Raw genomic sequence first — 25,258 nt, forward strand, 5'->3', positions numbered from 1 at the left:
CAGGGCTCAGATATTTTGTTTATACTGATGTGGAAAAGTACAAATAAACTACTGCAGTATCATCAGTTAGCTAACCAAATTAAGAGAATGCACACTATAGAACAGTTACTGCAGTATTAGCATGTGGCCAACTGTTTGAAGTGAACTCGTTTTAAATCTAAAATAGAACAGATTTATTCAGTTCATAACTTAAGATAGTTTAAATTCCCTACTGTAACTTGATTAAAAGAAAAAATAGGTAATTTATTAAGTGACTAAAACTCTCCAATAAATAAATCAGTGATCCTTTACGTTATCTACTTTGAGTGTAATAAACTATTACCAATAAAAAACGTGCAGACAGCTTCTGTCGTTACTGATTGATTGTTGTTATTGATGATGATGGTGGTGATTCTTCCTGTCGTCATGTTGAATGCGTCTTCTTTTTGACAGTGGAGTCGTTTTCTTGTTTCAGTGTTTTTGTGTTCACGTCAACAAGTGAATATAAAGTGGCCGATCAGCAGGGGGCGCTGACTGAAGAGGAGAACCACCGCAGAAGAAGTCGAATCCGGAAGCGTTAAGTTTATTGTGCGCTGTGAGGATTCGCGGAGCAGATGGAGGGTGAGTAGATATCTGCAAACTGATCAGATGATCGATAATCAATCCGGAGCTCTGCCGGATGTTGAGAAGATGAATCCTACACTAAAATCGCGTCAATCAGCGGTTCTGCTTGTGTATTGATTAAAGGTCGCTTCCGATGTTCCTCTCGGTGCGTCGTACTCGGCCCCCATCCACCTCAAATCCGACACCATTTTGGCTGTTCATGAAGGTGTTGGGGGTTCAGTGTTGCTCTGGATTTAGTCCAAGCTCACTTCACCACAGCTGTGACCGGGAACACACAAACTGCTGGTCTCAGATCAGAATCTGTTTCAGTAAATGAGAACCAGCCTGACTTATTTTAGTTTATTTGAAGACATGCAGTAAAAAGCAGAAAACTGACAGAACTGATCACTTACTAAATCTGTCAGCAACTCGGTGCTGACAGATCCTCTCCTCCCCCCCGGGAGTGTCAGCAATCACACAAACACACGCAACAGATTTATGACGTCATGATCCTGTTTGCTGGAGTCGCCGTCGCTATGGTTACGCCCCTTCAGCTCCGCATAAGCTGGAAGAAATGCCGGGACGGGAAGCTGGTGGTGTCCACGGAATAATAAAGTTTAAAAAGCCTTTCAGGTTGAGGCTGAATATCAGGCTGGTATCCTAATGAGAAAACTAAAAACAAGTCATTCATGTTGTGATCTCTGTATGTCTCCCCTTCTGTCAGGTGACATCACAGTGACCTCAGGAAACAGGAAGTGTTCTGCTCTTACCGGAAGTGCCCGTAAGATCAAAGATAGTGCAGCCGAATGGCACAACCTGATGATGAGGTGGGAAAAACTGAATGAAGAAGGATTCAGCATGGCAGGAAACATTGTGGACCTGAGACTGACTCGGTGAGTGGACCTCAGTTTGGACTTTTTCCACAGTCTGAAGGCTTCGAGTGTAAATTCCAAAAATTCACAGAGGATTTCTGCAACAAACTTTACTTTAAAACCATTTGTTTTAACTAGGGATGCACAATAATTGTTTTAGAACCGATACCGATAACTGATAACTTCCCGTTTCTTGTAACCAATACCGATAACAAAATGACAACAGTTCCAGTTCTTCAAATGAACTTTTATTATCACTTCAAGTCAGTAGTAAAACTCAGTTAATAGTAAAATAAAGGCTTCTACACAACCAAACATCTTTGGCGGCTTGAAATGAGCAACAGACCAAGAATTTGAAATCAAAATAAATTAAATGTGTAACAGTCTGTCAAATCAGTGTGTAAAGGTTAACACAGGTCACCAGTAGTAAAGTACATCCTATAATACAAAAAAAGCTTTCAGAAATAAATGTAATGCACTCAAATAAAACGTGTACTGATTACATTCAGAAACAATTAACACAAAAAGCGCACATTTTTCATAACAGACAACAGGTCAACACAGAGGAACAAAGTGCTTTCTTTGGTCTTGCACTGGTATACAACTTAGAATGAAAATGTGCATCATCATACACTTCACTTTCTTAAGTGTGGGCGGCTTTTCTTTATTAAAAGCAACATCTCAGCCTTATCACATCTGATTTGGTTTCTTTTCTCATCAATCATGGTCGGTGGATCGCTGGTTCGATTCCCTGTCCCGGTGTCCATGGCTGAGGTACCCTTGAGCAAGGTACCTAACCCCCACTGCTCCCCGGGCGCTGCACGCGGTCGCCCACTGCCCCGGGTTTGCTGTGTGTGTGTGCACGTCACTTGGGTGGGTTAAATGCAGAGCACAAATTTCGTTGGAGTGAGTTCCCTCCAATGACAAAATATGTCACTTTCAATCATGTGCGCAGCAGCAGAAAACAAGCGCTCACTGTCAACACTAGTGCTAGGAGGTATTTATGTGCAAGTTGGGCCAGGTTTGGAAAATGGCACTTGTCGCTTCTCCAGTATTCCAGTGGTGTCATGGGGGGGTGGGACTCTGGTCTCATGAGAAGTGTGGGCTCTGACAGATATGCCTGTATCTAACAAAAATCACATGGATTATGTGCTGGACAATTAAAGTCATTAATTTAATATTTTAAAAATGAATGTTAAAGAAATTACCTCAACATCCACCTGGCCGAGTCCCTGCTGTCCAGTGGCAAGAGTGTGTTCTTCAAGGATTTCAGCATACATGTGCAGCAGAAAACTGTTGTTCCCATCTGCCCTGGTCCTCTTTGGCTGTGGCTCCTAGGTCAGAGGCAGGGGAAAGCAGGGGGAAAGGGATTTAAAAAATCTGAGAGGGGTAAAACTGGACCCCAAAATGTTGGTAATTTTATTTTTCATTCAATTTAGATGTTCCTTCTACAAGTGCACCTGCACTTCAAGGCTGATTTGCATGCTTTAATCAGAATTACTGTTTTTCTAACATCAACAGACCGACAAAAAATATATATATATATATATCTTTTAAATGTCTTAACGTGTGCATGGTCCTTCTGGCTACCATCCAGCGTTTTCCGTAGCATGTCGTTTGAATGCACGGGTGAAGTAGTCCTTATACTTCGGGTCCAACAGTGTCGCGAGATAAATACAAAGGCTCTGCATCGATGTGACAAAAACGCTTGTCAACTGCTTCTAAAAGCGTGTTCTTGGAAGTTTTAACTCGCAACTGTCTTGTTTAACAGCCCCCTTAACACCTGGATGGTGGGGATCACATCTGCAGCTGTGGATGTAGCTTTGCTCATATCTCTAGTCAGCTGTTCACACGGATCCAAAATGGTTAACATGTTTTCAATTCGTGTCCATTGGTTTGCGCTCAGACTTGCAGGTAGTTGATTATCTACTCCATAAGCTGCTAGCGCTCGCTTCTGTTGCAGAAGACTCCTCAGCATGTAAAAAGTGCTATTCCATCGTGTGTGCGTCTTGCTGAAGCCGTGCTGTTTTCATAAAGCACAGCCTCGTTTACGGCTAGCTGTAAAGTGTGCGCCATACAGCCCAAACTAACAGTTCCAGTCATCCGTAGCCTTGACCATATTCCGTGCGTTGTCTCTCAGGACAACGTGCACACGCTCTTTGGTTATATTCCACTGCCGACGCATTGTTTCAAAGGCCTCACTGATCGCTGTTGCAGTGTGCGAGTCAGAGAGCTCCCGAGAATGTAATGTCGTGCTATGCATGTTGTAGTCTTCATCTAGCCACTGCGCCGTCAAACTTGTTATTGAACAGATTATTTCCACGTGTGCCAAGCACGATATAATGCTGGAAAGCATGTGTCTGAAAAGTAGCGCGCGATAATTTGGAACGTCACACCGCGGCTCCAAATGATGCACTACTTGGCGAAATCCCGGGTCTTCGGCTAAAGAAAATGGCTGGTCGTCAAACGCAATAAATTTCATAATTTTCTCATTAATTGCTTTAGTCCTCGGGTCGCTGCAAACGCCTCATCGATATGTACTAGCCCATACGCCTTCTTGATTGATGGTGGTGATTCGGTGGCAGTAGCAGCACACTTATCTGTGTACGTCTTCCATATCCCATCGCTGCGATGAGGAAATTTCAGATGACTTATGAGATTTGAAGTGGTAAAAGTGGAACTGCAGCAGAACATTTATTGCTAATTGCAATCGCATTGTCTTCCTCTGAAATGGTGAAGAAGTCCCACACTAATGACGACGGCGCCATGTTTGTTGTCAGTTTGCACTTCACAGGCTAAAGTAACGAGGGCAACAGCCAATTGCAACAACCCTCTTCTTCGTCTTTGTTTTTTTAAGGCGGTTGGCAAGGCAACAGCGCCGTGTGCCGTGTACTGGTGAAACGCGCGAAATGCAAGCAATATAGCTTTATTATTATGTACTCTACTTATCGACGATAACTTTACTTATCGGAATTATCTGTGTGACGTCATTTTCAAAAAATATCGGACCGATAACAATCGTGCATCCTAGCTTTAACAAACTGATTTCAGTTCTGTTTGATCAGGAAAGAATGTTCACTTATAAAAGGCCTGTGAATATTCTCATTCATCCAGGTCATGGTTATCTCAAGGAAAATTTGCTAACAGGCAACAACACATTTAACACATACAACAAAATGTCAACATACTAAAACACACACACAAACTAAGAAGTCCAGCAGTTTACTGGCTGACCATCTAAAACCTCAGAAACACATCCACACTTTGCTTCACCTGTGGGACTTCCTGTCTGTGGATCCTGTCTGACATGTCCGTGTGTGTCACCTCACTTCCTGTTTACTGCTGATTTTCCCCTCCAGTTCTCAGAGTGATCAGCTGCTGCTGGTGGACGAGTCTTCATCAGCTGGGCCACAACAGACGGGCGTGACAACAGCGCTGCAGGATGAATGCTGCAAACTGCAGGACGTCATCAACAAAATGGTGATACTTCATTCAACTTCACTCAACTCCTGTTTACCAAAGAAAACACCTCTTTGTGAAGTCAGGATATGAGGAGAAAAGTTGCTAATAATTGAACAGAATAAACTGTAATCACCCCCTTCGGGGCTGAATGATAGATCTAGTAATCAGATCAGAAACAGTTCAGGAGGAAGCTTTCAGTCATGGGACTGAAAACTGCTATCAGAAAAACAATGTACAAGTAAACATTAATACGTGAAGTCTGAAACGCAAATGGTTTAAGACCTTGAACTGGAACATCGTGTTTGCTTCTGATTTTTTTCAGGTCGTCGTGGTGACAAAGATGGAGCGTCTGATGACATCACAGCGAGGTGTTAAGGATCTGGAGGAGTTTCAGTTTGGGCCTGAAGGAAGAAAGTTTCCTCTCTTTCACAGCTGGAACACCAAATGCTTTGGTGAGTTTACCTGTTTACTGCTCCACACCTGAGTGATGTCAACCAACATCTGACATTTCTTCTCGGTTCAGAGGACTTGTCTCGCGCCCTGTGGGAGTCCTTCCAACAGGAGCTGAAACTGAAGCAGCTGATCCTGCAGGAACTTGCCCACACTGCAAGCTCTGACCTGTGCATGGTCTACCTGTCCTGCTGGCTGCACCAGCCCCTAACCCCCCCACAGACCAGACTTACTCTGGAGGCTCTGCTGTTGGAGACAGGACACCGCCCACTCTGATGTCATCTGTCCTTCAAAGTCATGTGATCACGATCAGGATCTTCTTTGAAAGACTGGAGGCAGCTGTCTTTATCTGCTTTACTGAACAGGTGTACAACAGAAGTGGGAGATGGAGCTCATCCCTGAGGCTGCAGGTGAACTTGGAGTCAGCTGATGGACTTGAGTCCATTGAACACACAAGCAGAAAGTCTCTTTGTTCTGTTATCATCTGTCTTCAGGTCTGTTTCTGTCAGAGCTGCTTTAAATTCAATGTGAATGTCTAGAAATATGTTTATTACTTTCTGACAGAAAATGAACATGTGTATATTAAGTAAGAAATGTATCTCACTGGTTTTTGAGGTCGCCTGTGAAGCAGTAGAAGAAATACTGCAGTTTTCCTTCTCTGGTTCTGGATCAGAGAAACCTGACGGACTTCATTCGTGCAGCAACACCTAAAGTGAGGGAACCAAAGAGTAATGAGAGAAAACATAAACGATCAAATAAGCAAGTGAGCTGCAGACTGGTTTTAAACTGTAATAAAGAAACCAACACGAGACACAAACACACCAGAGGACGAAGACTCACCTTTGTAAAGATGTTCAGTAAAGTTCAGCTCACAGGTGAGTTTGTCTCATCCGTTTATTGGAGGAACATGAAATGTGTTTGATGCAGTCAGCACTCAGTCAACAGATAAGTTTAAACTCCTCCAAACTGTTTTCAGTCCATCCTCACATCAATTCTCCAAACGAGTACAAACGTTAAGTTTACGCTTGGAAAATGTTTTGCTGTGAAGTTTTATAAAAAGTAATAAAATAGTGCAACTTTTTTTTAAACTTTGTTTTTCAGATTTATCTACATATATAAACATCCAACTAACCAGTTTCTGTTTTTAAATGAATGAGTCCAAGTATGGAAACACTGAAAAATGTTTTTTTTTTTTACAAATTTACAATCACTCCAGATTCTTAAAAACCTGCTGCCGCTGACATCATCACAGGTAAGAAATGAATGAACCAATCAAACAACAAGCTGAATTGAGACAATAAGTAAGACTGTCTGTTCATCGCGGACACTAAGCCATCACAAACCGATGTTGAAATAATGTTGCTCATTTAGACATAGAGTTCATTAAGCTGAGGTCAGGATCCATTGATCAGGATTTATGGATCAAGTTATATGTAGAAACCAGACAAATGAGCACCACAAAATATAACAACATGAAGATGAGCTGATTGATGGCAGCCTTAAACTGAGAAAAACTTAATCTGTGGTTTTGGAAGATCTTCAGTGTTTTTGTAAACAGAACGTTCAGTCTGAAGAAATGACGACTGGAACAACAAAGGTGTGACATTAAAACCTCAGGTGTTACATCTGAAACCACAAAACTAGCAGTCTGAAGGTATGTCAGTGCCCCCTGCAGGCTGCTGAGTTCGCCACACCCACAGGTATGACATAAAGTTGTCCTAAACTGACATGCGTGTTTGTGTTCCAACTCCAGCGAGTCGTGTTGATTTGTGTTTTTAAGACTGCCGCAGGTCCACATGTTCATGAGTCCAGGTGTGTTCTGCTGTTGGGCACCTGTGTGGATGAAGCTGTGTAGGAATCACAGCTGGTAGTGCCTCATGAATACACACTCTCCCAGTCAGTGATGTGTCAGGTTCAGGTCAGGTTCTGGTCTTGCTCAGTCCAGTCAGCCTGGATTCTGATCAGTTCAGTTCACTGTGGAGTTCTGGCCCCCGTCAGAGGCCTCAATGCCCAGCAGAGCCTGGACTGCCTCCAGGGGAACCCCCTCTGGGGTCTGGATGTGCATGGTTGTCCCGTCTGGCCCGTTGACGATCACAATCCGGTCTAATCCAGGTTCTGCCATCTGGACCGTCAGCCCCTCTGTCTGGATGTATATCTCCTGACCCTCCTGCAGCTCTTTAGGCTCGCAGGGGTCCGTGGAGCTGGACTCCGACTGGGAGGAGTCCCTCTGCTGAAGCTGAGAGGAAGTCAGGATCTGGACTGAGCTGCACTGAGGTGTCTTTGAGTCTGCAGCAGTCTCTGGACATGAACCCAAAGCTCTCTCTAGCTCCTTCACCTGGCTTGTGAAGTCAGTGCTCAGGACCTGGTCCTGACTTGCCTGCAGAGGTCCCTCCTCCTGGTTCTCACCTGGGCTTATCTCCATAGGCGTAACAGAGGGCGGGGGCTGGGTGGAGCCAGAGGAGCTGAGGGACCAGAGACAGACAGTCAGACCTCAGGAGACACCATCAGATCCGCAGAGGGTGAACTGAGGTTAATAGACAGGCTTGTTGAGTTTTGAAGCTGACATGTTTGGTCACCATGGTAAGTGAACACCTGACCTGGTCTAGAGGAAGTGATGTTCAGAGTTTCAAATTAAAATCAGCTATCAACAGTTGCTCTCTCACTGATTCTTTATAGCTGAGCCTTGAAGATTCTCACCTGAGGAAGAATTTGCGTATGCAGTCCTGCTGATCCGTACCTTCCTACAGAGCCTCTGATTGGCTGCTGTTTGACACGGCTCACACTGCAGCTAATATTAAACTATTAGAAAATCGATAAGTCTGTTGGTAGTTAATATCCAATCAGTAAAATTCATTTCACTTTGATTTGTCCACAAACTGAAGTAATTTCCTTCATTTTGGGTAAAATGTCAGATGAATGAATGCAGTATCACCTTTAAATAAAAGTTGAAACTCTGCAGCGTGCATTCGTCATACTAAACAGGAGGCTGATCTGCAGCACCGGTGTTGATTTTTGTTTTGTACTCATCACAACTCTTCATTATAACAATTGGTCCGTTGGTCCGTTTTGAGCTCAAGAGTCAAATGATGCACTACACGTCCCTTTTTATTTGGACATACAAAGAACCTGACATTTGAGTTGAAAAAGAAGTCTGATCACCACCATGGTGATTGTCATTATCTCAGAGAGTGACACAACACACATGAGCAGCTTTAGACCACCAGTTCTACCTGTATACTGAGAGGACGGGGGCAGGGCCAACTCACCTGGAGGCAGAGTCAGCAGCAGTCAGCAGTTTGGACGCAGCTGGAATCACCAGAGGAGACACAGAAACCGAGCAGGGTTTCAGAGAGGAGGTCACAGAGGTCACAGGGGTCTCACCTTGTAAAGACAAGAAAAATAACATTAAGACAGTTCAATTCAGCATCTATGGTCACATCAACTATGGTACTGATTCAGTGATGTGCAGTACTAATGCAATAGTGTATAGTACAGATACAGCAACTGTACCTGTTTTGAGTGTCCCTATGCCGTTCTGGTGAACTGGAATGCTGTTCTCCATCTTGAATCTCTTTGAAGGTGGCAGCATCTTGGAATTCTAGGAAACAGAATCTCTTACTTCAAACTGAACCTGGATCAGGTGTTAAGCAACCAGAGAGTTCTGATTTCTATCTGAGTACAAGGGGTAACCAATCCAGGGCCCTGTTTCAGGAAGTGGTTTTAGTGAAAACTCTGAGTTTGTTAAGCCTGAGATGACAGGAACAAGGAGAGCTAACTGAAACTCTGTATCAGTTACCATGGTAACAGGCTGTGTGAAGCTGCCCTGCTCACTGCCCGGCAGGTTTTTACTCATCAAGCGGCTATCTGACATGTCAGTTCATTTCCTCATTCATACAGGTGATACCAAAGCTCAGATCAGAACTCATTTACAAAAGTTTACATCTTTACATCAAATTTAGATCCTGGTTTGATATCACTGCATTTCCCAGGACTTCCTTCACAGCAATCTGCAGCTATACAGTGATTCTTAATACAATGATTGTGTGGATGTTAATGCAGCTGTCAGGTTTTCACATTATTTTCACACTGTCACATTACTGAAAAATCAACCACATTAAACCAACCTGATCTTTATGAGGACCTGCCCTGTGGTGACTGGTCATACTGATGGAACGTTTCTTTCACAAATATCATGCAAGATAAATGTCAGGTACAGATTTCTCATGCTGGTGATGGCTGTTTCCATTCCCAACACACACATTCAGAGCTGACTGAACTAATTCTGATCAGTCAGTTACTTCAGACAGGATTTAAGTCAGAGTTTGTTAAAGTTACTTTGTGAAACAGATCCCAGGTCTATCAAATCAGACACTGATGTCTTTGTGCGCATACACATTAAAGTATGCTCCAAAGACAGGAACGCAGTCCAAACTGGAATCTGACCCAAACCTGAATCCTGCTCTCAGAACCCATTGTTGAAAGCGTGTTTACCTCCATGTATCGCACGTTCTTATTGGTCAGATTGGGGCTTGGAGATGCTCCAGGAACTACCTTCATCCTGTTCACCTCGTCCAGGATGCCCAGAGACCTGGCAACCTAAAGCACACAGTACAGTACAGTCCACAGTCCTGGCAACTTGCATCCTGACCTGTGCAGCCCACAGCAGAACATTTCTGATCTCCAGAAAGATCACAGAGCAGAAAACAGCAGAGTTTCTCACCTCGATGTTCCTGACCTCCAGTGGCACAGCTCCGTCCTGTGGGCTGAGGATGTAGTCCTGAGCAGCCTGTCTCACCTGGGCCTGCAAGGACTCAAACTCACGATAAATGTCCGGAAACCGAGTCCGAGCCTGACCGCCACGCTCTACCTGAAGGAATACAGGAAATAGTTTATCTTCTCAGTAATACCTGAGAAAACACACCTAAAATGATAAAAACAGTGAAAGAAGACGTGGACGTCTCCTGCAGTGCCATACGGAATAGAGAGATAGAAATCACCTCCTCTAACATTAGAACAAACCATTTAGTTTTTATCCATCCAACCCATTTCCTGCTGTTTATCTGGAATCAGAATCAGAATTCTTTTATTTATCGCCGAAGGGAAATTCTTTGAAGCAGGCTAAACAAGGTAGGCTCCTATGTGGGTTGTCAAGGCTAGGAGGACTGAAACACCTGAACCTGACTGACGTGTCATCTGCAGAGCTGGACTTCTCTGTGGTAACTGAAAAGTGCTGTGTGAAAGAGGTCCATCCTGAGATGATGGAGGTTTGTTGGGTTGTGGGGGGGCGTAAATGGAGCTGAAGGGGGGCAGACTGTTGAACTGATGTGGATTCCATCTCAGTCCTGGCCGAGGTAAACAACACCCGTCTACAGCATTCATCAACTCAAACTAATTAATGAATCCCCTCATTACAGAGAGGACCAAAAGTCTGTGTGGCTGCAGACATCAAGACTTTATGACTGCAGCTAAACTGAAATGAATCTCATCAGCTCTCAATTCAGTGATGAATTATGACCTTCATGTGTACAGTGTTCATTTACATATACCTTTGCCAGCAGCAGCTCCCATAGACTCAACATTTTGGTCAAACGAGGAAGAACGATATCCATCAGCTCCTCATCCTCACACTGCTCCACCAGCTGTAAAAAACACACAGTTGTCATGGAAACACAGAAGATAGACATCTGTCATTCATATTCACTTAACATTGAAAGTCTTTTTCCTTCTTCTCACCTCCTGCAGACGGTCTTGTCTTCTCTCCCCCTGTTGTTCTGTGGTTGTTGTGATAGCAGTGAGCTTTGGAGGTCGACCTCGACGGCCCCGCCTACTGATGAGGCCCCCCGTCACCTGAGAGAACTGACCAAACAGACCAAACAGTATGTTAGCCAAGTTAAAGTCATGAAGAAGAACAGTGGGCGGAACCAGATCTGGTCAGATTATATTGGTTTGAACTTATTTTATCATGTTGTACTGAAGCAGACGGGAGTGATTTACTTCTCTGACTGCAGGACTTTAACTCCACGTGTTTTCATAGTGTTGGTGTGTCTTCTGCTGCTGTGCACACGGCTGATTTACTGTTGAATAAAAAGATTTCCAGATTCAAAGTTTAAACCAGTCTCACCTTTGGAGGCGGGCCCAGGGATCGACCCCGTCCTCGGCCTCTCCCCCTGCCTCTACCTCGTCCTCGAGGCCGGCCAGGGCCCCGGTATGGGAGGCCCCTGAGTCCAACAGTTGCTGCGGGAACTCCATCCACCTGAAGACAGACAGAGAGTAAACTGACCCATCAGAGCCACTGAAGCAAACGACTAACAATATACAGTTAAGACACCATCAGACTCTAGCGAATATCTGCCTCTCACTCACTGCATTTCTCTGCAAGTAAAGGGCTGGAAAAAAAAACATTTGCTTCCAGTGGCAAACCAAACTTGTATCTTGACTTCATGTAGAGTTTTGTTCAACTTTGACCAAAAAAGTCAAAGTTTGAGCCAATAAGAAAGAGATGTGTTGACTACAAACAACCAACCTGATTTGTGTCTCATTCTGTCACACTCAGCAGGTGATGGTCACCTGCGTGACTGTGCCCTAAAACACCTGCAATTCCCCCACATCTGAGCTCTGATTGGTGGATATATCTCTTACTCTGTTTGTTGCTGTGGCAGCAGGTTTGTCCTCCTCCTTCTTCTTCTTCTCCTCCTCCTCTTTGACATCTCCTTCTGTTGTCTCCTGTGACTGGCTGTCGTCTCTTAGGGGATGTAGTGTGTTGCTTGGCGAGCTGCTGGGAAGATCAGGCTCTCCGTGGGTAGGGTTCAGTTTGTAGTGCCGGTTCAGGCCTCCAGGACCAATGTAGGCCTTGTCGCAGGTCTGGCAATGGTGAGACCGGGACTTGTGGCTGTAGGTGAGGGAGGGGGAGGTGCCAGACATGGGGCCATCCTTTATCCCACCGTCCTCCTCCTCCACACTCATGTCAGAGTAGTCGTCAGAGTCAGACTGGTGGCTGTCGGCCAGGTCCTCCATTTTTATGAACTTGTAATCTTTAGCTTTGTACTTTGGGGGTCTGGACACTCGACCAGATCTGGTCTGGACCTTCACGCCTTTCTTTTCTCTCTTCTTCACCTTTTTCTCTTTGTCTTTTTCTGTACCTCTGTCCTTCACTGCAGGGGATGGGACTATTGTAGCAGGCCGGGTAGCAGCAGGTGTGGTGCTCTGAACTGGGACCGCTGCAATGACTGCAGATGGTTTCATGGGATTCTTACTGGCAGCTGTCGTGCCATTGGCTGCAGTTTTAATTAGTGGGATGCTAATAGTTTTAGCAGTGGACGTGGGCAGGGTCTTGATGATGGAGGGGGGTGGGGTCTTAATGGTGGAGGGGGTCTGGACTCTGATGGGGGACACGGCAGGTTTCTGGCTCGGACTGGAGGTGGTGCCTGCTGATGTCGTCTGGCCTGTGACCTTGTGAACCAATGGGAGCAAAGATCCAACGACAGGGGCAGGGCTCTGCAGCAGCAGCTGGATTGGGGGGTCTCCAGGGCATTGCTGCAGGAAGAACTGCTGACCGTGCTGACCAACCACAGGCTGGATGTGGATGACCTGAGCGCTGCTCATGCTGCCATTGGCTGACATTTTTACCTGTGGTTGACTGACAGCCACAGTCTTCTGTTGGGGGGTGGAGCCAGGCTTAACATCCTGCTTGGGAGGAACTTGGATCTGGATCCTGATGGGCTCCGACTAAAAGAACAGAAAAACAGATGAAAACTCAGAGGGATCAAACTTGTGACATGAAACTCAATATCTACATGTTCTACAGGGTGTTCTGCTAGGTTATTATGGCTGCTGTACATCCTGCATTAGACCCTTTGTGGTTTGAATATTTTTGTGTTCTTATAAAAATGAAATTCTAATCACTCAGTTTAATTGATTGATTTATCCCCCAGCTCCAGTTTGTTGTCAATTAATGTTGACTCCACTGAACTGTTGAACAAATCTGTTTTTAAGAAACTCTGGAAAGCTGCAAACGTTAACTGAATACTGAGAATGACAAAAGATTAAATGTCTGGTCCTGGAAACTCAGACTAGATTCACATTAATCAGGATCAATCTGAAACTGTTTACATGTCCCAAAGTTTTCAGAGCATCAATTTTCACTGCAGAAAATCCAGATGAGATTTAAGACGGTTACACTGAGCTGCTAATCTGATAACAGTCCATTCTTTTTTTTCTGAGCTACATGTGAATCAGGACCATCCTCCAGTCCAGAGGAAGCTGTCTGATAAAAACACCAGAAGAAGAACCTCAAAAGATGAGTTGCAACAGTAACATTTGGCTACCTATAACCAACAACCAGAGACAGACAAGTAGAAAGAGTCACATCACAAAGAGTCCACGTCTTTGGGTTTTTGATCAAGCAACTGAATTATTATTATATCAGAAGACATCACTTTGGAATTTTGTGTGATAAAATCTTGTCATATTCAGATAATGATGGATCACAATCTAACATATTTTCTGTAAATTCAGTGAATTAATAGTGCATATAAATAATACATGGGAATTATATACTCAAATACAAATAATACATACTACAAATAAAAGCTACGTATTACATTTAATCTTGTGTAAATTTTAAATTCAGCACACAACAAAATATATATGTATAAAATATGTCAAAGGAAAACATGTGACTCTGCACACTGAGCTGATTCTGGGTGTTGTATGAGTGTGTTCACTGTTTCCCACAGTCTAACTGTCTCTTCTCTGTCAACTTTCTTCATCATTACAAGTTTTACAAAGTCACCCAGAAACAAAAACTTGCCATTTGGATTTTTATATCCACCATTCTGTTTTCACAGCAGCTGGCAAGCAGCACGTGGAGGAGGCTCGTTCTTAACGTCAGGCTGTTAGGATTGTCCCGATATTGATACTGGTATGGGAAATGCCTCGGATACTGCCTAAAATACTGCATCAGGTATGGGCGAGTACACTAATCTATACATCAAGCAGATACCCCATTATTCCTTTTTTAGAAACAGAACTCTAATACTTTCCAGCAGTGTTTTGTACACCTGAATGCAACTTAACTGAGTTTTGCTGCTAAAGTAGCCAATATCCACAAACAGCAAGTGACTTGTATAGTGAGTATGAGTGAAGTGTATATCTTCAACCACATCCATAACAAAAACACAGGGTTTAGTGGAAGACAGCTGTTAAAAATAATAACATCAACATTTCACAGCATGCACTGGTATCGCATCAACTGACAAGCAAAGTTTAGGTGTATAAAGGTCAGAAGGGTTAGGGTTAGGGTTAGAAACCAGATGCTCTTCCTACTACTTAAACAACCAGGATATTTGTCTCGTTTTGTCTTGAATGTCAACAAAACACTGACTGTCTTTCTTATTTTGTCTGACTTATTTTTACAGACATAAAGAGATCAAATTATCCAACAGGTCACATGAGAAACCAAAGTCTGAAAACATAAACACAAATATTTGTGAAACGGAAATATGTTTTTTTTTCTACTCTTCTGTCATTCGTGTCGTGACCTCTGAAACTTATCCTGCGACCTTTCGTGGGGTCCAGACCCTCACTTTGGGAACCAATGTTTCAAATGAATGTGGAGGAGGAGTCTTGCCTTGCTCTGATGACAAGGCAGGTGCGCAACACACAAACAGAACTGGGTAGGGGGTCAGCCTGGAGAAGGTGCATCCACAGGTGCATACAGTCCACATGAATCAGAATTCCTTATGAATCAAACTGATCTGCAAGCAGGCTCTAAAACTGACTCACCTTCTTCTGAACCACCTGGACTGAGCTGCTGGTCTGCATTGCAAATTGCTGGGCGACGCTCTTCAGCTGCTGGGAGGCATTGTTCTGGGTAGTGGTCTTTAAGTTTTGCTGAGAGATATGATCCTGCTTCTGGTTTTTCAGACCTTGCTGGGGGACCTGGACCTGCTGCTTCAGGATCTGCTGGGGAACCTGGACATGAACCTGCTGCTGGGACTTAGTGACTTGGTTGATGACCTGCTGCAGCTGACTCGGGTCCAGGGCCGTGTTGTGGAAGGGGATGGTTTTGACAAGCGGACTCTGTTGGAGCAGGTGGGCTGCCTCGGTGTCGGAGACCTGGACGATCTGCTGCTTGGTGAGCTGATCCACAAGAGCCTGCTGTTCCTCGGCCGTCAGTCCGGAGCCCTCCACTAGGCTACCGTCGGGCTGCACGTAAATGATGGTGGTATTAACCAGGTCCGGACCCAGGCCAGTGAACTCTGTGCCCACCAGGATGCTCTGTTCCTCTGGGCCGCTTTGTAGGAAGTCCGTCAGTTGAGCACCAGACTCCGCCGGTAAACTGTCCCCGGACTCACTAGTCTCTGCACCAGACACTGTCTGCGAACCCTCCCTGGACTGACCGCTCTGGTCGGCGGCCGCTCTCGGTACGTTTTCCCCGGACTGAGTGCACGGAGCGGCCACGGTCTCCACGACTGTTATTGTTCTGGTCGAACCGCTGTCATCCTCGTTGTCCGCCATTTTGACTGTAAGGCTAACTGTTAGCTTAGCTCAGAGTGGGGGCAAGTCGGTGGATCAAGTCAACCTAATCGTCGAGCTGTATCACCAAATAAATACTTTGTTATAAAATTTATGTGTGCTGGTGAATAAAACGTTCCGCTAAGATGAAGCACAGCATTAACGGGAGGGGTGATAACGGCAGCAGGTAACGGATAGTTGGGGGCGTTTTGTACTAGCCTAGCTTGGCCGTCAGCAGGAGCGGGAGCGCGCACTTACCGGCCCGGATCCACCAACGGACCGAACTCATAACTACAATATTAAATATTTTAATGTTGTTATCTTATTTAAATAATTAGCATTTAAGGTAAGTACTTGTGATGACATTTCTATAAAATAAAATTATATGCGGATTTATAAGCCAGAAAATATATCTTTTTATGGAAATTTGGTGATTTCATAGATAGTTTAGGTTCATCTGTTTTATTGTCAAATTCCCACTTCTCTCACTAAACAAATGTTTAGAAAATGTATTACATAAGTCTTCTTAATAACTTATTTAAAGTGTCAAAACTCAGTACTCAATGGCTTAAGATTTTAAATGGAAGAACAGATCCTGTTTCCAGGTTTTCCAACCAGTAGTTATTGAGTTTCCGCTTCCTGCCATTCATTAATACATTTATTTATGAAATTATTCTCTGTCTGAAAATAGTTAATCAAGACATTGAGAGGGAATACAGACTTCGATTAATGGGTCTTTGGGGAAAAAAAATGTAAACAGAAAAATTAAACAGAAAATAAAGGATGTTATTATCTGCACTGTCAGCAGGAGGCGCCGTTTGTTGACAGCAGATCAGTATCAGGATGAGAGCTGTCAAACAGGGCGATGTCATCTGTCATTTTTAAACATCCTACTGTAATTAAAACATCCGTAACAATATCTGAGAGGGAACCTTCATCGTGAAGTCTTAGTAAGTGGCTCACCGTCTTCTTCCTATCGTTAGCCTCCCATGCTAACGCCGAATTTGCTGGTTTCATATGATGTTAGCTAGCCTGGGTTCGGTGTTTGAGAAGCTATGATAGTAAACAACATGATGTTTATTGTTGTTAATGACATTATATTGTTTTGAGGATGTCTGCTGTCAGATTTCAGAACAAGCTGTTGAGCTATTGGTAACTTGACGGTGGCATCATCTCCCCCAGCGACAGCGTCACACAAACTCCGTTCAAGAAATAGTCAATTTAGTATCTCTCAAGTTTGACGAGCATAAATCTAGTGCCAAGCATGATGTGAGATTTCTTATACTTCGGAAAACTGTTTTATGTATTTCGGTATATGTCTAGTCTCCCAAACAGCCTTTGAATTGCGTTAAATCTCAGCTGTTTACGTTTGTTCACACGATTCGTTTCCACCCTCCGTGATTTTAGTAAGGGAAGAATAGTGCAGGAGAGATTGCAGAAAAATCATAAAACCGTGACTTAAGGTCTTGTTTTAACGGTGTTTTATGTTGCTAGATAAAGGAAAAGGGAACAATAAAGAGGAGGTTTTTGTAATTGAGGTTGGTGCATTGGAGTTCTTTCAACCTGATCAGGGCACAGGACGTTCATGACGTTCGTCATACCAAACCTCATTAAACAATATGTCAATTTTACGTACGTGTTCATTTTAGCGAAACTATGTCAAATTACTAAGCAGACATAAGGCCTTTAACAAGTTGATAAAGTATTCTCTTTAATTCGGTGAACGTTTGGGCCACCAAAATCCCTTAAAATTATGTTACATTTTTGCGCATTCCGTGACGCTTACAAGAAGAGACTATTGTAGGAGAAACGGCAAGTAAATCGTAAACTCGAACTGAAATAAAGTGCTAAATTGCTGACCTCAAGGAAACGTGTGCATAGGAAGCAGAATGTGTATGGCTACAGTTAAACCGTGATTGTCAAAATGCTCTCCTCCTCTTCTCAGTTTTGAAGTTTTGAACGGATTTTCAGGTGCAGCTGAGTCCACTTTGACAGAAATATGGCGGCCCAGCCGACCCCACCATCAGTCCTAAGAGAGTTCTGTCCACTCTACTACCTGCTTAACGCCATCCCATCCAAGGTACCAGTCCTTCTCAGACCTCTTCTATTCAAAACCAGGCCAACATCCAGCCCAAACTAAAATTGGCTAAATTGGCTGAACATCTCTTCACCTGCTGTGTGCAGATATCAGTCGCTCCTTTCTTTCTGAGAGTTGCACTGTGGGACAAACATGTCCATCAGGAATCCAGAGGTTTCAAGTCAGCATACTGGACCTGATCCAGTATTTCACAGAGTGAACTCACTGCAGACAGGTGAGCTAGGACAGAGGTCAGGTGTTCTGTAGTTATCACCACAGTCAGTTACCATGTTACTTACCATGTTTGCCCTGTCAGGCAGTCTGAACTTGATGGTGTATAATATCATAAACTGTTTGGTCATCTGTGGTGCATTTAAACAAATATCCTGCTCCCCCACTGTCTGCAAGGAGGCGTTTGCCAACCTCTGTGATAAGACGTGTAGTAAATTCTTAGGGCATCTGGACTTGTTAGGGTTCTTGAAGACGTTTTGCCTCTCATCCAAGAAACTTCTTCAGTTTTATTTTTATTTTTTTTTTTTAAGTTTTAGTAAAACTTATGGTTATCCGAACTGGGTTTTCATGAAAGGCAACAGAAAGAGGACAACAGAGAAGGAGGACAACAGGAGGAAGAACATCGCTATTCCATGCATTGCAGGAGTATCAGAGAAACGCAGGAGGATTTTTAATACACACCAGATTGGGATCTGGTGTGTATTACAAACCCAGCAACACTTAAAGACACAAACTGGAACACCCTAAGGACAAAACTCCCAGACACAAACTAGATAATGTGGTATATGCAGTGCAGTGCAGTGAGGAATGCGCTGACTTATACATTGGGGGAACCAAACAAGCACTCCACAGACGTATGGCACAACACAGGAGAGCCAACACCTCCGGACAGGACTCAGCAGTCCACCTGCACCTCAAAGCCAGAGGACACTCCTTTGAAGAAGACATGGTTCATATTCTAGCCAGGGAAGACAGATGGTTTGAGAGAGGAGTAAAACAAGCCATTTTTGTTTACCTGGAAGACCCTTCACTCAACAGAGGAGGTGGGCTCCACCACAACCTGTCCCCCACATACAGGGCCCTCCTGGCTTCTCTGCCCAGGAGATTCACAGCCCAGTCTCATTCAAATGACCCTTTTTAACATAACAACTCAGGTGACCACACAACAACAACTCAGTTAACAAGAGAGAGGGGGGGAGGGCTGCACCCATCAGACTCCTTAACGACCCTTGTCATCTCTCCCAGGTGGATGTAACAACCCACTTCAGGAATGAGCCTATGGGCTTACAGCCCCTTTTGTTTAGACATTCAATACCCAATACTGACAGGTTAAATACTCTGCACTCTGCACTCAGCTTCTTGGATGAAAGGCAAAACGTCTTCAAGAACCCTAACCTAAGTCCAGATGCCCTAAGAATTTACTACACAGACTGTGTAACTGAGAACCTTCACCAATATCCATGATAAGACTGGCGTCTGCTCGCTGGGCTGGTAGCTTCTCTCTTCTGAGATGGAGTTTCTCTTCAGTGAAGATGTGGCTGCCTGTGATTCCAGTCCACTGGCTGAAATATTAAAATTATATCTCTGCCATGATTTTATTTCAGGAAGTCTGTCAGATTTGGTTTACTGTAGATGTTATAGACACTGTGAAATCTTTTCATTTTACATGTCAGTTGAAGGCCCCACTCACTGTCCATTGTAATCTCTTTGAAAGTGTTGATCAAATTTATTCGTTTTTGACTACAAAGCTGTTAAGCTCGTCCTTTCACCTCCTTCTTCCACAGTGTCAACTGTTTCATGTCCTCAATACAAACTCTGCTGACAGCTTTCATGGGGTCTTCACCACTGTAACTACACATAACAATAACTAAACCCAGTCACATCTGCAGATGATTTACAGTTCATGTAAAGTTGTGGAGAAGAAATCAGACCATCTGACAGCACAGACGGGTGGTTGAGTGGGTTGGTATCAGGAACCCTCCTCGAGACTGGTTCATCACAGTTGTGGGGCAGTCGTGGATCAGCGGTTAGGGTGTCGGACCCGTAACCGGTGGATCGCTGGTTCGATTCCCCGTACCGGTGTCCATGGCTGAGGTACCCTTGAGCAAGGTACCTAACCCCCACTGCTCCCCGGGCGCTGCACGCGGTCGCCCACTGCCCCGGGTTTGCTGTGTGTGTGTGCACGTCACTTGGGTGGGTTAAATGCAGAGCACAAATTTCGTTGGAGTGAGTTCCCTCCAATGACAAAATATGTCACTTTCATCATCTTTCTTTTTTCATCTTTCATCACCAGTGACTGATGCCTCCTTTTCTGGGGCCCCTCGAACCTGTGGTGTTGACTATTGCTCCATCACTGGGCCTGATATGTTCTGTACATACATGGGACATACCATACAGAACTACTATTATGTGGATGACGCTTATCTTTATGTCCCATTATAAGGCAGTGAAGTGGGCAGTTTTCATGATTTATTATCTTGTCTGTCAGAAGTAAACTTTCTCCAGCTAAATGAGAACAGATCTGTAATCATGTGTCTACAAATCTAAAAGTATTTTGTTTTTATATTAATAAATTTTGAATGTAAAAGCCCAATATACAGTTCTGTCCAGTTGAAAGTAATTTTTGTGCCAAATATGGTTTCACATTTTGCATGGATTTTACACTAAAAACAATTTGTTGTCAGGCGTGCCTAAAATATGTAGTAATGATTGGCTTCCCCGATAGCCACTCTCCATGAAACTGAACAGGGTATTCTCAACTGAAATTCACAACATTTCAACAAAATTCCACTGGGAGGACATCATTGGTCTCCATGTCCCCATTTTATGTAGATTGTGTTTGCTGTTTTAACCTCTTGTAGGCCCTTGTATAGTCTAGATAATGTTTTGAGTCTTGAATTTCAACCAGGATGTCTTTAATCTAGTGAGTAGCATTTCAAAACTCATTCATTCTTGTATTTCATCTCTGTAAGAATTTGTAATTCACCCTCTGCTCAGGATTAAAGTCAAGAGCGCAGCTGCTCAACCTTCAACTAAAACATCAGTCCAGTTTGAGCCTCTTCACTGGTTTCAAGTCATCTTTAGAGCCCATTTTCAAATTTTACTGGTCACCTTTAAAGCACTTTGTTGAGCAGATCTGCTGCTCCTCTGAAAGTTTCGGATCCTCAGACAGGACTCAGATCTGAACTCTGCCTGAAGATATGAGGATGCAAATTCATTCATATTAAAGTTCACCTTAAATCACTTTTTTATTAATATTGACACACTGTGTTACTGATAACATGTCTGTTTTATTTTCATTATCATCATCATCATTGAGTCTCTGACACCTGCCATGATTAAGAATTAAGAATCACTTTATTCGTATATATATTTTTACATACACATGCTGAATTTGTCTTCAGCATTTGACCTATCCTTAGTTGAACACACATGCAACACCCAGCCCCTGCCTCTCTCTCTCCTGCAGGTGCAGCGTGGATTCAGGTCTGTCCTGGTCTACCTTACGGCTCTGGACAGCAGCAGTGACTTCCTGGCGGTGGGCAGCAGCATCGGGATGCTCTACCTGTACTGTCGTCGCCTTGCACATATGAATAAGTACAGCCTAGAGGTCAGGGCCTGTCTTCTTCTGTGGTATCTGTTGTGTCTGGATCCTGGTTCAGTCCTCAGTGTGGCTGTCACTTTTTATTCAAAACTGTTATTTGCACTGTGGAATAACTAAATATTCAAACTGTAAATTCAGACTAAACAGTTTATAAACTCAACCGTGATTGTAGTAGTTTGCCTTGTGGTCCAGCAGATCAACTTGACCTGCAGTCTTAAACATTGTGGACTGATCAGTAAACTTACCTAATCAATAAAAAATGATTAAAGTCAAGCTGATCACATAATCAGAACCATCTTAGAAGCAGATTGTGGAAGTATTTTGGCTTCAAAATGGCTGACAGAGATCAGACAGAAAAAGCAGCTGTCTGACTTGAACACCATATCCAAGGACTCAGCTGATCCATGTGAGGCCAGAGTACAGCTTGGTATTGTCTATCCATCCATTCATCCATTTTCTATACCGCTTGTCCGTCAGTGTTGTGGGGGGCTGGAGCCAGTCCCAGCTGACTACGGACGAGCGGCGGGGTTCACCCTGAGCTGGTTGCCAGTCAATTGAAGGACTCAGCTGGGTACACTGATATACTGACTCAGAACCAGCTCCTGAGTGACATTTTCTTCAGTACCAGTTAATGCATTTTAACGGAAAGAAAATTATACATCATGGTGTAAGTACTCACTTGAAAGCATGAAGCAGCTCAAAGACCTGTAGAAGCTGGACTAACTGTACTCTGCACTTGTTAGTCAAGCTGGATGGCTGGACAGTACTGGACTATATAAAAGCTATAAATAACTGTCAAAAGGAGCATTCGTAGAAACCAGAGGACAATACTGTTGTATCTACACTTTTTTATTTAATGTTTCTTATTCTAACAGCAGTGTTTGTTGTAGTAGGACATTCAATTCATTTCAGTTCAATTCAATTCAATTTAATTCAGGGAAGGGAAATGGAGAGAGAAAGGAGAGGGGGAGATATAGAGACAAAGGAGTTTGAGAGAGGAGAGGCAGGGAGGATAGACAGAACAGTGCAGAGCAGGAGCAGCAGGATCCAGGCAGGGCCATAGAGAGGGTTCTGGATCCAGCAGCGGTACCAAGCCTCAGGAGGGTGGGGTAGGAGATTCTTGATCCAGCAACATGCTCCGGAAGTGCTGAGAAAAGATGGAGCACCACAGCTCCGGGGGAGAGGACGAGTTAGTGCTGTACCGGTGATGGGACATGATGAGTGAGTGCCCCTGCTCTGAAAGCTCGGTGTCTAAGGATCTCCCCCAGCTATCTAAACCTATAGCAGCATAACTAAAGGTTGGTCCAGAGCCTGAACAGTCCTAACTATAGGCTTTGTCAAAAATTAGGGTTTTAAGTCTACTCTTAAACATAGAGAGGGTGTCTGCCACCCGAACTGAGGCTGGTAATTGGTTCCACCGAAGAGGAGGCTGATAAATGAAGGCTCTGGCTCCATATCTTCATTTGGAGATTCGTGGTATTACCAGTAAGTCTGAATCTAAGGAACGCAGCACCCTAGAGGGCTGGTATGGTTCAAAGAGATCAGTGATATATGATGGTGCCAGACCATGCGTGGCTTTGTAGGTTAGGAGGAGGATCTTAAATTCTACTCTAAATACACTAAATTTTACTGGAAGCCAGTGTAGAGAGGACAGCACAGGTGAAATGTGGTCACGCCTCTTAGTCCTAGTCAGAACACAAGCTGCGGAATTCTGAATGAGCTGCAGAGTTCTGAGGGACTTTTTAGGGCATCCTGACAAAAGAGAGTTACAGTTACAGTAATCCAGCCTGGAGGTAACAAAAGCATGGATGAGCTTTTCAGCAGCATCTAAGGAAAGGACATGTCTGATTTTGGTGGAAGTACGCAGTTCTCAAGATTTGTTTTATGTGAATGTTGAAAGACAAGTCCCGATCAAAGCTAACACCCAGGTTCTTTACAATGGTGCTAGAGGCAGGAGCTAGTCCGTTATGAAAGGCTATATCATTAGCTAAAGATTGTCTAAGATATTTTGGACCAACTAGTGGAACCTCATTTTTGTCTGTGTTCAGTAGAAGAAAGTTGTGGGTCATCCACGACTTAATATCTGCAGCACAAGATTGCAGTTGTGTTAGCTGATTTCTTTCATTAGGCTTCATGTATTTTATTTTATTTATTTTTTATTTAACAGGGACAAGTTCAATCAAACATAGTTACAAAAAAAAGCATTGCAGCTGATGCGTTGCACAAGAGTTTATAGCTAATGCTAATTCACAACTCCTGTTCCTGGTTGAGCCTTTCTACACACACACATACTAACACACACCATTTCTGCATGCACACACACACACAGGGAGAACCAACAAAATTTAAAAACACTAATTCACTTACCGCTCACTCACACTCTCACTCTCACAGTGATATTTACAAATGGGTACACGTTTGGTTACTTGTAAGCCTAGACTTGACTCTAATGGTGAATGCTGTAAACTTAGACATAGTCTTGAGCTCAGCTGGCAAGGAATTCCACAGCTTTGCTCCTTTGCAAGAGAAGGCAGACTGACCAAATGAGGTTCTGCAGCGTGGAATGCCACAGTTATCATTTATGGAACCTCTGGTGACTCTGTTGCTGTTTTGTCTCTGAACAAACGAGCTGAGGGGCTCGGGTGCTAAATTATTGATACACTTGAACATTAATTTGAGAAAGCACAAATCGCCAAAGCTTTCAAAGCTTAGCAGTTTATTCTTCTCCAGAATACTGCAGTGATGGACCCCCCCTTCACTGATAAATACAATTGGGTGTCGTATTGCCTAGTGGGAGCATATAGATTGTGAATAGGATTGGGCCAATCACAGAACCTTGTGGAACACCATGGCTAATCTTGTGCATGTGCATGGACGAGTGGTGATTTACATGTACAAAGTGATGTCTATCTGATAGACAGGACTTGAACCAGCTTACCAGCCTGACATTCTGGAACTCCTTTTCAGAGCTCAGTACTTGCATCTTGCATGCATCAAAAAAGAGAAAACAAACAAGACTTTCGTCTGGGAAAAATGATAAAAATCTTTATTCACATGGCTAATTCATGGTGAAATTATTAAAAACATGAACAACATATGTTAAAGTGGTATGTGACATGTACAGTGGCTCAAACTGTCTGCTTTTATACCTTTTGTGTACCTTGGATTTTTGTCTCTTTTGAACCAAAGAGGATCTTTGTCACACTCTGTCTGTCTTTGAGCACTCTGGCTTTTACATATGTGTAGTGTTACATCCACGATGCTGATGAGATTTACTGCTTTTGTATTGAAATGCAGAACCAAATGAAAAGGCATTTTTCAGTACTCTGTAGTACTGAATCAAGTCAGTCAGTGCCATCAGGGTAGTGAAGGTCAGTACCCAGACCTGGACAGGAGAGGCTCCAGAGACCAATACAACCGGAAACCTGGAGTGGCTTCACTACTCTCGTCTCCAGAGCTCATTAAAAGGCCCTCAGTCAGTGAAGGTGAAGGAGGTGAAGCTGCTCTGTGTTTCTGGGGAAAACAGGGACACAGCAGCGGTTTGAAATTCATAGACTGTCAGGCTGATGACAGCTTGAATTTGTTTGAACTTGACTATCTGAAACAGTGTCCTCAGTATTCCACAATGCAATGTGATCAGCAGTGTTCAGGTGGTGCTTGTGTTTGTCACATTTAGAGTGGTTT

The 25,258-nt window shown here is 43.7% G+C and overlaps 3 protein-coding genes across 10 annotated transcripts in view; 2 read left to right on the forward strand and 1 right to left on the reverse strand.

Annotated features, from left to right (window-relative positions):
* Positions 1-447: 447 nt before the first annotated feature.
* LOC124072290 (cyclin-dependent kinase 2 interacting protein) lies at positions 448-6,455 on the forward strand. 2 transcript variants are annotated; one of them, XM_046413580.1, is made up of 5 exons: positions 448-600; positions 1,307-1,475; positions 4,814-4,934; positions 5,239-5,368; positions 5,440-6,455. In XM_046413580.1, the coding sequence occupies exons 1-5, from the start codon at positions 594-596 to the stop codon at positions 5,640-5,642; spliced, it is 630 nt and encodes a 209-aa protein (XP_046269536.1). In that variant the 5' UTR covers positions 448-593; the 3' UTR covers positions 5,643-6,455. The 2 variants fall into 2 exon arrangements, with proteins under 2 accessions (XP_046269536.1, XP_046269537.1); XM_046413581.1 differs by lacking the exon at positions 448-600 and adding an exon at positions 785-1,197.
* Positions 1,681-15,898, reverse strand: znf839 (zinc finger protein 839). 3 transcript variants are annotated; one of them, XM_046413578.1, is made up of 13 exons: positions 15,150-15,898; positions 12,006-13,091; positions 11,488-11,619; positions 11,100-11,222; positions 10,913-11,005; positions 10,087-10,233; positions 9,858-9,962; positions 8,877-8,964; positions 8,633-8,747; positions 5,971-6,073; positions 2,663-2,788; positions 2,403-2,574; positions 1,681-2,180 (listed from the first exon to the last, which is right to left on the reverse strand). In XM_046413578.1, the coding sequence occupies exons 1-13, from the start codon at positions 15,882-15,884 to the stop codon at positions 2,176-2,178; spliced, it is 3,030 nt and encodes a 1,009-aa protein (XP_046269534.1). In that variant the 5' UTR covers positions 15,885-15,898; the 3' UTR covers positions 1,681-2,175. The 3 variants fall into 3 exon arrangements, with proteins under 3 accessions (XP_046269534.1, XP_046269533.1, XP_046269532.1); XM_046413577.1 differs by having other exon boundaries at positions 2,403-2,580; XM_046413576.1 differs by lacking the exons at positions 1,681-2,180; positions 2,403-2,574; positions 2,663-2,788; positions 5,971-6,073 and adding an exon at positions 6,243-7,828.
* Positions 15,899-16,107: 209 nt separating this feature from the next.
* The window catches only part of tecpr2 (tectonin beta-propeller repeat containing 2), a 29,979-nt gene continuing 20,828 nt past the window's right edge, over positions 16,108-25,258 (forward strand). The window contains exons 1-4 of one of the 5 annotated variants that reach the window (XM_046413570.1): positions 16,108-16,227; positions 16,687-16,831; positions 17,853-17,961; positions 21,440-21,580. In XM_046413570.1, coding sequence (XP_046269526.1) covers positions 17,881-17,961; positions 21,440-21,580 — 222 coding nt within the window. In that variant the 5' untranslated portion in view covers positions 16,108-16,227; positions 16,687-16,831; positions 17,853-17,880. Of the gene's footprint in view, positions 16,228-16,504; positions 16,832-17,006; positions 17,151-17,852; positions 17,962-21,439; positions 21,581-25,258 lie in introns of those variants that run through there. The other 4 variants (XM_046413571.1, XM_046413573.1, XM_046413574.1 and 1 more) reach the window with 4 other exon arrangements.

The sequence above is a fragment of the Scatophagus argus genome, chromosome 15 (assembly GCF_020382885.2).
Source record: "Scatophagus argus isolate fScaArg1 chromosome 15, fScaArg1.pri, whole genome shotgun sequence".
Taxonomy (NCBI): domain Eukaryota; kingdom Metazoa; phylum Chordata; class Actinopteri; family Scatophagidae; genus Scatophagus; species Scatophagus argus.